The sequence below is a fragment of the Ornithorhynchus anatinus genome, chromosome 10 (assembly GCF_004115215.2).
Source record: "Ornithorhynchus anatinus isolate Pmale09 chromosome 10, mOrnAna1.pri.v4, whole genome shotgun sequence".
Classification (NCBI taxonomy): Eukaryota; Metazoa; Chordata; class Mammalia; order Monotremata; family Ornithorhynchidae; genus Ornithorhynchus; species Ornithorhynchus anatinus.
Genome location: NC_041737.1, coordinates 51,524,029 through 51,536,580, shown reverse-complemented (window position 1 = coordinate 51,536,580; position 12,552 = coordinate 51,524,029). Strand labels below are relative to the sequence as shown.

Here is a 12,552-nt window from a genome sequence, read left to right as displayed (position 1 = left end):
AGGCCCCTGCTCTATCCATTAAGCCAAGCAGCGCCATGCAGAGAAGCAGCGTGGCTAGAGAAGCAGCGTGGCTCAAGGGAAAGAGTCGGGGCTTGGGAGTCAGAGGTCATGGGTTTGAATTCTGGCTCTGCCACTTGTCAGCTCTGTGACTGTGGGCAAGTCACTTCACTCCTCTATGCCTCAGTGACCTCATCTTTAAAATGGGGATGAAGACTCTGAGCCTCACATGGGACAACCTGATTAACCTGTACCTCCCCCAGCACTTAGAACAGTGCTCTGTACATAGTAAGCGCTTCACAAATACCAACATTGTTAAATGGGGATGAAGAGCGGGAGCACCACGTGGGGCAACCTGATGACCTTGGGTCTCCCCCGCCAGAGCTTAGAACAGCGCTTGGCACATAGTAAGCCCTTCATAAATGCCATCGTTATTATTATTCGCTAGGCCTCAGTGCCCTCATCTGTCAAGTGGGGATGAAGACTGGGAGCCCCATGGGGGACAACCTGATGACCTCGGATCCCCCCCAGTGCTTAGAACAGTGCTTGGCACATAGTAAGCGCTTCATAAATACCATCAGTATTATTATTATTATTCTCTAGGCCTCAGTGCCCTCACCTGTCTAATGGGGATGAAGACTTGGGAGCCCCACGTGGGGCCACCTGAGGACCTCGGATCCCCCCCAGCGCTTAGAACAGTGCTTGGCAGAGAGTCAGCGCTTAAATGCCACTATCGTTATTATTTGACAAGCAGCGTGGCTCAGTGGAGAGAGCCCCGGCTTGGGAGTCAGAGGTCATGGGTTCAAATCCTGACTCCGCCACTAGTCAGCTGTCTGACCGTGGGCAAGTCACTTCACTTCTCTGGGCCTCAGATCCCTCATCTGATTAGACTGTAAGCCCGTGATTAGACCTTGAGCCCGTCACTGGGCAGGGACTGTCTCTCTCTGTTGCCGATTTGTCATTTCCAAGCGCTTAGTCCAGTGCTCTGCACCTAGTAAGCGCTCAATAAATACTCGTGAATGCATCGTGGCTCAGTGGCAAGAGCCCGGGCTTAGGAGTCAGAGGTCATGGGTTGGACTCCCGGCTCTGCCACTTAGCTGTGTGACTGTGGGCAAGTCACTTCACTTCTCTGGGCCTCAATACCCTCATCTGTCAAATGGGGATTAACTGTGAGCCTCCCGTGGGACAACCTGATGACCCTGGATCTCCCCCAGCGCTTGGAACAGTGCTCTGCACATAGTAAGTGCTTAATAAATACCAACATTATTATTATTATTATTAACAAACACCCACATTATCATTATAAACTGGGGATGAAGACTGTGCGCCCCACGTGGGACAACCTGATGACCCTGGATCTCCCCCAGCGCTTAGAACAGTGCTCGGCACATAGGAAGCGCTTAACAAATCCCAACATTATTATTATGAAATGGGGATGAATAATAATAATAGTGTTGGGATTTGTTAAGTGCTTCCTATGTGCCGAGCACTGTTCTAAGCGCTGGGGTAGACATAGGGGAATCAGGTTGTCCCACGTGGGGCTCACAGTCTTAATCCCCATTTTACAGATGAGGGAACTGAGGCACAGAGAAGTGAAGTGACTTGCCCACAGTCACACAGCTGACAAGTGGCAGAGCTGGGATTCGAACTCATGAACCCTGACTCCAAAGCCCGCGCTCTTTCCACTGAGCCACGCTGCTTGTGCGCCCCAGGTGGGGCAACCTGATGACCTTGTAGCCCCCCCAGCGCTTGGCACATAGTAAGCGCTTAACAAAGACCATCCCTATTTTTATTTTTTATTATTATTCTAATTGTTGCGGTGGTTGGGGCGGAACTGTGGAGAGGGGAAGGCGTTTCCCGAGGAGGCTCCGGATGCCTTTCGGGCCGGCGCTTTTCCGGCCTGTGCGACTCACGTGGGTCCCGCCCGGCGGCGGCGGCGGAGGCGGCCACTACAGTCCCCCTCTGACCTCCGACCCCTCCCCGGCCCTCCAGGCCCCAGGTCAGTCCGCAGCCCCCCGACCGCGCCGGGGTAATAACAGTCATCATCATCATCATCATCAGGGTGGGGAGGTTCTGAAGCCCTTACTATGGGCCAAGCACTGTTCTAAACGCTGGGGAGAGATACAAGCTTGTCCCACGTGGGGCTCCCACTCTTCGTCCCCATTTTAATAATAATGTTGGTATTTGTTAAGTCCTTACTAGGTGCCAAGCGATGGGGGGATACGGGGCCAGCAGGTTGTCCCACCTGGGGCTCCCAGTCTTAGTCCCCCTTTTAATAATAATAATAATATTGGCATTTGTTAAGCCCTTACTATGTGCCAAGCGCTGGGGGGGATACGGGGTCAAGCAGGTTGTCCCACCTGGGGCTCCCCGTCTTAGTCCTCCTTTTAATAATAATAATAATGATAATATTGGTATTTGTTAAGCCCTTACTATGTGCCAAGCGCCGGGGGGGATACGGGGTCAGCAGGTTGTCCCAGGTGGGGCTCCCCGTCTTAGTCCCCCTTTTAATAATAATAATAATAATGTTGGTATTTGTTAAGCCCTTACTAGGTGCCAAGCGCTGGGGGGGATACGGGGTCATCAGGTTGTTCCACCTGGGGTTCCCCGACTTAGGCCCCATTTTAATGATAATAATAATAATAATAATAATAATGTTGGTATTTGTTAAGCTCTTACTATGTGCCAAGTGCTGGGGGGGATACGGGTCATCAGGTTGTTCCACCTGGGGTTCCCCGACTTAGGCCCCATTTTAATGATAATAATAATAATAATAATAATAATAATAATAATGTTGGTATTTGTTAAGCTCTTACTATGTGCCAAGCGCTGGGGGGGATACGGGGTCATCAGGTTGTCCCACCTGGGGTTTCCCGTCTTAGGCCCCATTTTAATAATAATGTTGCTATTTGTTAAGTCTTTACTATGTGCCAAGCACCGTTCTAAGCCCGGGGGGGAATACGGGTCCTCAGGTTGTCCCACATGAAGATCCCCGTCTTAGTCCCCATTTTAATAAAAATAATAATGTTGGTATTTGTTAAGCCTTACTATGTGTCAAGCGCTGGGGGGAATACAGGGTCATCAGGTTGTCCCACCTGGGGCTCCCCGTCTTAGCCCCCCTTTTAATGATAATACTAATGTTGGTATTTGTTAAGCCCTTACTATGTGCCAAGAGCTGTTCTAAGCGCTGGGCGTGGGGATACAGGGTCATCAGGTTGTCCCACCTGGGGCTCCCCATCTTAGTCCCCCTTTTAATGATAATAATAATGTTGGTATTTGTTAAGCCCTTACTGTGTGCCAAGCACTGTTCTAAGCGCTGGGGAGGGAAAGGAGGGGGAGAGATACAGGGTCATCAGGTTGGGCTCCCCGTCTTAGTCCCCATTTTAATAATAATAATAATAATAATACTGTTGGTATTTGTTCAGCACTTACTATCAGCTAAGCACTGTTCTAAGCGCTCGGGGGGATATGGGGTCCTCAGGTTGTCCCACGTGGGGCTCCCCGTCTTAGTCCCCCTTTTAATAATAATAATGATAATAATAATAATAATGTTGGTATTTGTTAAGCCCTTACTATGTGTCAAGCGCTGGGGGGATACAGGTTTATCAGGTTGTCCCACCTGGGGCTCCCCGTCTCAGTCCCCATTTTAATAATAATGTTGGTATTTCTTAAGCCCTTACTATGTGCCAAGCACTGTTCTAAGTGCTGAGGGGGGATACAAGGTTATCCCACATGGGGCTCCCAGCCTTAGTATCCATTTTAATAATAATAATAATAATGTTGGTATTTGTGAAGGGCTTACTATCTGCCAAGCACTGTTCTAAGCGCTGGGGGGAGGGAGGGGAAGATTCAGGATCATCAGATTATCCCACGTGGGGCTCCCGGTCTTCATCCCCGTTTGACAGACGAGGGGACTGGGGTAGGGGCTGGGGCTAGCGTTGGGGTCGGGGTCGGAGCTGGGGTGAGGGTCGGGGCGGTGGCTGGGCCTGGGGTCAGGGTGGGAGCTGGGTCCGGGGTCGGGGCCGGGGCTGGGCTTGGAATTGGACTTGGGGTCGGAGTCAAGCCGAGGCCGGGGCTGGGGTCAGGTGGGAGCCGGGGTGAGGGTCGGGCCTGAGGTTGGAATCGGAGTTGGGGTCGGAGTCGGGGCTGAGGTCGCGGTGGGAGATGGGGTGAGGGTCGGGGCCGGGGCTGGGAACGGGGTGTGAGTTGCCGTCGGGGTCGGGGATGAGCCCGGGGCTGGAGTCGGGGTCGGGGCTGGGGCCGAGGTTAGGTCTGGGTCGGAACGGGATGGGAGTTGGGGTCGGGGTCGAGGCGGCGCCCGGCCGAGTCCCCCGGAGGGCAGCTGCAGCGCCCGGCGGCCCCCGCCGCCCTCGGTTGGGTGGCCCGGGTCGGCCCGCGATCCCTCCCCTCCCTCCCAGCCTTTCGCCCTTCCCCGTGTCCTTCCTCCCCCTCTACCCTGTCAGCTCGCTGTGGGCAGGGAACGTGTCTACCAACTCTGGTCTGTCGGTCTCTCTCAAGTGCCTAGTACAGTGCTCCGCACACAGTAAGCGCTCAGTAGATAGCATCGATTGAGTCCGCCCACCCCCCGCGTGCTCCGAACGCACCCCAACCACCGGCACGTGGTGGAATCGGGAGCCACCCCACCGCCCGGGGCACGAGTATCCTCCGTCCCGGAGGCTCCAGTGGGCCGAGGGCAGGGCTGCTGTCTACCGACTCCGTCGTGAGCTGTCGGTACGAGTGCTCAGTCCGTATCATTGATTGACAGCTGACACGATCCTTGGCCTCAAGGAGCTTCCAGTCCAGACCGACTGTGCCTGACTTGACTGACTCTGCTCCGACCTGCCAGTGACCCGGGCTGACGCTGCCCCGACCTGCCGGCGGTCGGTGTAACGATGGTATTTATTAAGCACTTACTATGTGCCAGGCACTGTACTAGATTCAGTGGCTGTACTAGTGTTTGCTAAACGCTTTCTATGCGCGGAGCACTCTGCTAAGCTCCGGAGTAGGTACAAGATAACTAGGCCTCACGTACGACTCCGTCTTCATCCCCATTGTACAGGTGAGGTAACCGAGGCACAGAGCAGTGAAGTGACTTGCCCAAGGTCACACAGCAGACAAGTGGTGGGGTTGGGATTAGAGCCCCGGTCCTCTGATTCCCAGGCCCAGGTTTTACCCACTAGGTGAGGAATGAGGTGATAGAACTTGATTTTCTTGGTTAATGGTTTAACTGTATTTTCTATTCTCCGGGGGAAGGAAAAGAAGATTTGAAGGAAGATTCGAGGGGAAGGAAAAGAACCAAAACCATGTTGCGAAAGCCAGTGTTTCAGGTGATCTATTTTTTTTTTTTTAGTGATACTGGTTTAAGTGCGTGCTCTGTGTGTGCCATATATTGTATTAAGCGAGGGGTAGATACAAGCTAAATCAGGTTGGACGCAGTCCACCACCTACATAGGACTCACCATCTTAATCCCCATTTTACAGACGAGATCACCGAGGCCCAGAGAAGTTAAAGGACTTGCCCAGGGTCACACAGCAGACAAGTGGCCGAGCGGGGATTAGAACTCACGTCCTCCGACGCCCAGGCTCGTGCTCTTTCCACTAGAACGCAGCGTGGCCGCGGCTGGAAAAGATCCCGAGTGAAACTTTTCCTCCTTACGGAAACTCCCTTGGATATCCATTATTATTTTCCTTCTGGAAAAGTCTCAAGAAGAAACATGTTTCCTGTTACCTGTTTCCACCCCGGAGCTCGGGGTGGGGGGGGTGTTCATCCCAACACTCAGTCAGACCCGGAATTCTGAGCCCAAGAGCCCGGTTTGGAGTGCAAGAGGGCCCCCGCTCCTCCGCGCCTTAGCTGGACGTTAAAAGGAAGAGGTTGGGGAGAGGGGAGGAGGAGTGGTGGAAGATGGCGATTTAAATCTTTCGTTTTGGCGAAACGAGAGAGGACGCTGAAGTCTGAGCTGACCCAACTTTCCCGTGCCCAGAATTGCCCCAGCTAGAGAAGCGGCATGGCCTAGTGAATAGCGCACAGACCTGGGAGTCAGAAGGGCTTGGGTTCTAGTCCCGTCTCCACCACTTATCTGCTGTGTGACCTCGGGCAAATGACTTAATTTCTCTGGGCCTCCGTTACCTCATCTGTAAAATGGGGATTAAGAAGACTGCGAGCCCCATGTGGAACAGGGACCACGTCCAACCTGATTAGCTTGCATCTGCCTCAGCGCTTAGAACAGTGCTCGATGCATAGTGAATCATCGCTATATTGTTATCATCGGCTGGGCTATTAGAAGAGGTTGACTCTTAGCTAAACCAGCGGCAGAGCCTGGATTAGAACCCGGGCCTGGGCTCTTTCCACTAGGCCCCGCTGCTTCTCCGACCCGGAAGCTGACTGAGTTCTCGTTCTCTGACCTTCTCTAGGCTCTAAGCTCATTATGGGCAGGGAACGTGTCTGCACGCTCTGTTGCGTTGTCCTCTCCCGAGCACTTAGTACGGGGCTCTGTACGTAGCAGGTACTCGATAAATGCCATTGACCGATTGCTTCTCCTCCCTTTTAGGTGCTTCGGCAGTTCGTGAGGCCCACGTCGGACACAGCCAACAACCTGATTCTGGAGCGTTGTGAGTACTTTCCTTAGGGTAAAGGAGAAGGCGCGTGGGGATTATTTTCTGAAGGTTTAGTGCCGGCGAGGAGGGCTTTGGCGGGGCGGCCCTCGTCTCGTCTAGAAAAGGCAGGCCCAGAGCCTGTGGCTTCCCGCTGCCCTCCAAAACGGGGTCTCTGATCGTGCCAGCCCCCTAGGGCTTGATCTTGGGAGTCTGCAAGGGAAAGGTTTACGGGGTCACAGGTTAGGAGGGACCTCAGCGGTATTTACCGAGCGCTTACTGCGTGCAGAACGCGTACTAGGCGCTTGGGAAAGTTCAGTATAACAGAGTTGATAGTTTCTCAGCCCACCAGAAGCTTACAGACTACTTGGGGAGGCGGGCATTAAAATCCATTTCATATAGGGGAAATGGCAGACGTGAGCGGTGTGGGGTTGGGCCGGGGGGTGACCGGCAAGTGTTGAGCGGGTTCGGATCCGGGTTGGGTCCGAGAAGCAGGCAGGGGCCAGCCGCTGGCTTGGAGAGGGTCGTCGGACCCCGCCGTAGCCGGACACGCCGGGCTCTGGGACTCCGTTCCCCTGCCGGAAAACAGTTTCCTGCGGGGTGGCTACTGAGCATTTGGACTTTCTTCTGCCAAGGGGCAACTTGGTTCTTGGGATCCCACCCAAGGAGATCTCTTTCTGGTCAGAAGCCCGGATTGCGAGTTGGTGTGAACCTGTGAGAACAGAACTATTCTTCTAGTTGTTTTAGAGGGAAGTTGAGAACCAGTGGGACGTGACGGTCGCCGGGGGTGGCTGCCGAGGGCTTTGACCCCCGGGAGGCGTTCAGATCTCAACCCGGTGTTTTCTCGCGCCCCTTCGTTTCAGCGCTGAACCGTGTCCAGTTGCTTGGTCGAGTGGGCCAGGACCCGGTCATGAGGCAGGCGGAGGGGAAAAACCCGGTCACCATCTTCTCCCTGGCGACCAATGAGATGTGGCGCTCAGGGGAGAGCGAGACCTTTCAAACGGGTAAGTGGGCGAGGCCGGGAGGGGTGCCGAGGCCCCTGTGTTTGGAAAAGACCCAGGAGGGCTCTTCTTTGAGGTCCACCCTCAGATTTCTTGTTGACCGAGGGGAAGGGGGCCTTAAATTTTGCAAGGGAAGCAGCGTGGTCTAGTGGGAAGAGCCCGGGCCTGGGAGTCAGAGGCCCTGGGTTCCAATCCCAGCTCCGCTACCTGTCGGCTGGGTGACCTCGGTCAAGTCACTTCATTTCTCTGGGCCTCAGTTCCCTCATCTGCAAAATGAGGGTTCAGTGCTGTGAGCCCCCTGTGGGATCTGATGATCTGCTCTCTCCCCCAGGTGTGCTGCAGTTTTTGGCAAATAGGAAGCACTTAGATACCGCGGAGATGATTATTATAAAACTATTTCTTGCTAGAGCGATCAGAATCAGTAATTGAGTCCCCACCTGCATGGGAGTGCCGAGGAGAGGGTGGGGAAGTTCCTAAGAGGCAGATTTGGACAGGAATAATGGGAAATCGGGCAGGGAAAGGACAGATTATTGGAGAAGATGGGCCTTTTGGAGAGTTTTGACTGTCGGGGGGCGGTTCTCGGCATTTCCTGAGGACCGTTCTTGTGCTTGAGTCAGTCGATAGTATGAAGCGAACGCCTAACGTGTGCAGAGATTGTACCAAAAGCTTGGATCCATTACCCTCTAGGAATCGATATTCACCCCGACCTCAGCCCATATCACTCGGATCCATATTCCCAATTTATTTCTGTGAATGTCTGTCTTCCCCCTCTAGACCGTGAGCGCCTTGTGGGCAGGGAACATGTCTACCGACTCTATTAGATCATACTCTCCCGTGCGTTTAGTACAGTGCCCTGCCCACAGCACTCATTAGGTACCTCTGATTGACTGGAAGAGTACACAAGAGTTAGTAGGCGTGATCTCTGACCTTGAGGAGGGGACAATCTAGCGGGGAAGACCGACGTGAAAATAAATCACTGGTGGGAGCGGCGACTGCGTATTAAGTTGGGCGTGCGAATGCTTAGGGGCTACAGACTCAGGTGCCTTGGTATGACACGGCGGGAGGAGGAATCAGTGTTCGCGCGCTCGGGTGTGTGTGTGTATTATATAGTTTGCCCAGAGGACACAGCATGGCAGCCAGAAAGTCATTTTCTACGCCACTTTGCTAGCAGATGGCAGCCGGGTCCCCCGGCGACCCCCGTGACCTCTTTTCCCCCTGCCCCTTGCAGGCGATGTCAGCCAGAAGACTACGTGGCACAGGATTTCCGTCTTCAGGCCGGGCCTCAGGGAGGTAGCCTATCAGTACGTGAAAAAGGGGTAAGTGAAGGGAAGAGGGGGCTCCGTGGTTGGATTTCATTAAGCAGTGGGATGGAAGGGAGTAATTATCGGCAAAATAGGAAATGCATTTCACTCCAATTCTCAGCGTGAAGTGCCTGTCGGCGACTCGTGAATACTTGGATGCGGTAATTCAGAGTGCCGTGAAATATCCCAAGGTTCACGAGACCGTTTTAAAGAGAGATGTCAGGATATCTGTCAGTCTCCCGCCGCCTGCGTCCTTTAACAGCGTTGGGATATTTTCCCTTCAGAAAGCGGCCTCCGGCTGAGAGGTAGATTGAGCTGCAGGAGGTGGGACTCAGTGTGAGACCGAATACAAAAAAAGGCAGTTGGCAGAAATCGGATCCAAACGATGGTCGCAGGATCGGTTTTCGGTCTCCCCTCCCATTTATTGTGGCGTCAAAGCCCTTTTCTCTAGCCCGCTGGCATTCCGGGCCCCTCCAGGTGGCTCGTCATTCCCTAAAGCGGCTTCCGCTTTGGGTTCCATTGCCCTCCTTGGGATTCTGGAGATGTATCGCCGAGCAGCCGCGGGCTCGAGCCGGGCCCCCGCCTCTGATCTCGGGTCTTTGAAGGTAGTGCTCCGTGAGGACGCAGGGAGCCAGCGGAACCTCTTCCCGGGGCCCACCGGTCACGCTGGCTCTCCCGGGATATCTCTGCTCTCCCTCGTGAGAGACCTGTGTGGACGCTGGCGGCAGAGACGAGTCAGGGTGTCGTGGACTGGGCAGATTTTCATGCCACGAGAGTTCCCGGATGTCCGAGCGTCTTCTACGGCTGCGTGGGGCCGGGACCTCACGTCGGTTGTGTTCGGGCGGGGTCTGAGGCTCTTTTATTCCTAAAATCCACCCCCGTCCCCATGAAAAGGATCCACACGAGTCACTCCCATTTAGATTTTACAAATCCTGTACCTGGGCTCTTTCGTCGGAATTGTACACGGGAAAAGATTGTGGTGGCTACTGCCCTTTCTAACGGCAGCGTTTCCACCCCTTTAGGGCCTGCTGAGCTCCTGCGAGCCTGGCGAACAGCTCAGCTAGGAGCCTGGGGCGTTGAAGGGGGCCATCCCCGGCGAGGTTTCTCGGAGGCCAGGCCGCCGCCCCTCCCCGTTGGGACCCCATCTGGGGCCTCACTCGCCCGCCCGGGGACGGCTTCGTTTGTGATGGGCACCATTTCCCCCCAACTCCTACCCGTTTTGATAATCCCAGGAATCGGGGAGGGGGGCGGTGTCTGCCCTTGGGGGCTTGAAAGCTAAACCGACGGGTTGCTTTGGAAGCGTGCGGGTCTGGCCCGATGCCAGCAATTTAGCGTTCCTTTTAGGCGGCGGATGTCAGCTGTGCCACCGAGCTACCTCAGGGTCTGACCGAAATCAAAGGCCACCCGGGGCTGCTCTGGAATGGCCCCGGCTAGACCCTCGAGGAAGCACGGGGAAAGTTGCACGTCGGGAATATTTTCGCCCTGAGCTTTCCCCCCTCACCTAATGGGTTCCGTGTCAGAGGGGATCCGGTGTTCCTTTCCTTGCATAATGCTCCCTTCCCCGCCTGCCCACCGGCTGGCCTGCGCTCCGCCTCCTTCCGGGGGAAGACGACGCGTTCGGCCCACCTCTTCCCCGGTGACTTTTCACCTCGTGTTTTCCCAGGGCGCGCGTCTTCGTGGAAGGGAAAGTGGACTACGGCGAATACACAGATAAAAATAACGTGAGGCGACAGGCCACGTCCATCATAGCTGGTGAGGAGGCTGGGAGGGGGCGTCCGAGGGCCCGGAGTCCACGGGAGGGAAGGAGGCCGGGGGCGGAAAGGGGAGTCTCTCAAGTACTTTCTCCCCCGCTTGGGCCCAGTTTGGCAGGGTTCCGTGACTTGGGGCCCAGGGGCCAGATGGGAATGAGGGTCTATGGAGGGTCATTGCTGGAAAATGTCTAGTCGTGCTATTTGCCTGCTGTGTGCCTCTGGACCTCAGTTTCCTCATCTGTACAATGGGAATAAAATCCCTGTTCTCCCTTTCCCTTAGACAGTGGGGCCTGTCTCTGATGTGATCATCTTATATCTGTATATCTACCTCTGCACTTAGTACGGTACTCAGCCCATAGCGAGCGCTGAATAAAGACAGTGGATGTTGTTTTGGGGGATATTTATCGATCGCCCATCGAGTGCCGGGGCCCCGGATTGGAAGCGTGTTTAAAACCTCTCCTGTACCTGGGAAAAATGAAGACATTCCCTGTGCATTCTTTCTGGGGGAGGTGTCTGCTAGCGAGGGGTCGCTTACTCCAGGAGGGGGATGAAGCAGGATGAAGGCGGTGGGGGTAGGGGGCGGTTGGGGAGGGAGAGCCGAAGCTAAACCGAATCTATTCTCTTCTTCCTTCCAGATAACATTATATTTCTAAGTGATCATTCGAAAGACAAAGTGTAAGCTTAGTCCACCGGCGTGTTTAAATTAACCCAGTCCCATCAGTGTTAAATGAATCCTTATTTCAGAATCATGTATAGTTTATCTTTGTAGTTTTTTTGGACACAAATTAAAATGCCCTTTGTATAAAGGAAGCAGCAGAATTGGGTTTTTTATTTGGCTTGTTGTTCTGTTTAATGTTTTATTTTAGTATCTTGCACCACAGACCTAGGCTATCTGATTGTGTTTGTACCTCACTTATCTAGGTGGCTGAATCACTGCTTTCTAGTTTTCACAGATACGTAGGTACCGTTCCCTGGAGTTGGGGAGGGCGGAAGGTTCCTCTCCTCTAATTCCTCATTGCTTGACGTTCCTCATTTTCTCTTTTGCGTCGGAGTCGGAAATCCTGAAACGAGGGCCGGGCCTGTCGATCAGAGGTATTCGTAGAGTGCCGGGCTGTGTGCGGAGCACTGTACTGAGCACTTGGGAGAGTACGGAGAGAGTTGGTAGACACGATCCCTGTCCTCAGTGAGCTGATAGTTCGGTGGGGGAGACAGGCATTAAAATAAAATTAAAAATTGGGGAAGGAGCAGAGTATAAGGCTGTGTATTAAGACTGGGAGCCCCAAGTGGGAGAGGGACCGTGTCCAACCCGACTAGCCTGTATCTACCCCGGTGCTTAGAACAGTGCTTGACACAGAGTAAGTGCTTAACAGATACCATCCTGATTACATAAGGGTTGTGGGACTGGGGGTGGGGTGAGTATCAAAATGCTTGTGGGGGCACAGACCCGTGTGCATAGAAAATGCGGAAGGGAAGGCAAGTAGAGGTTAGTCAGGGGAGGCGTCTCGGAGGAGATGTGATTTTACTAGGACTAAAAGATGGGGAGAGTGGTGGTCGGTTGGATACGGAGGGGGAAGAAGCTCCAAGCCAGCGGAAGGACGCGGGCAAGGGGTCGATGGTGAGAAAGATGAGATCGAGGTACGGAGAGACGGTTGGGGTTTAGAGGAGCAGAGCGTGCGGGCCGGCCTGTAGTAGATCGGCCAGATGAGGTAGGAGCTAGAGAGGTGATTGAATGCCTTAAAGCTGATGGTAAGGAATTTCCGTTTGCAGAACCGGATGGGCAGCCACCGGAAGATTTGCAGAGAGGGTCGACGTGGACCGGCTCTTTCTTTTAGAAAAACGATTTTAGGGAGAAGAGCGAAGTATCAACCGGAGAGGGGAAGAGGCAGGAGTCAGGGGTGGATGCCAGTGAGG

At 54.1% G+C, this 12,552-nt stretch overlaps 1 protein-coding gene across 1 annotated transcript; it reads left to right on the top strand.

The window, feature by feature from the left end:
• Nucleotides 1-1,902: 1,902 nt before the first annotated feature.
• Nucleotides 1,903-11,451, top strand: SSBP1 (single stranded DNA binding protein 1). Its single transcript, XM_029072774.2, has 7 exons — nt 1,903-1,995; nt 5,243-5,324; nt 6,546-6,606; nt 7,452-7,592; nt 8,818-8,905; nt 10,554-10,642; nt 11,277-11,451. The coding sequence occupies exons 2-7, from the start codon at nt 5,301-5,303 to the stop codon at nt 11,318-11,320; spliced, it is 447 nt and encodes a 148-aa protein (XP_028928607.1). The 5' UTR covers nt 1,903-1,995; nt 5,243-5,300; the 3' UTR covers nt 11,321-11,451.
• The last annotated feature ends 1,101 nt before the right edge of the window (nt 11,452-12,552 follow it).

What these genes read in the sequence shown, in the direction of transcription:
- SSBP1 (XM_029072774.2), top strand. Translation starts at nt 5,301, where the DNA reads ATGTTGCGAAAGCCAGTGTTTCAG. An exon ending in GAGCGAGACCTTTCAAACGG is followed by an intron (nt 7,593 to 8,817) that starts GTAAGTGGGCGA and finishes TGCCCCTTGCAG; the next exon opens with GCGATGTCAGCCAGAAGACT. An exon ending in TATCAGTACGTGAAAAAGGG is followed by an intron (nt 8,906 to 10,553) that starts GTAAGTGAAGGG and finishes GTGTTTTCCCAG; the next exon opens with GGCGCGCGTCTTCGTGGAAG.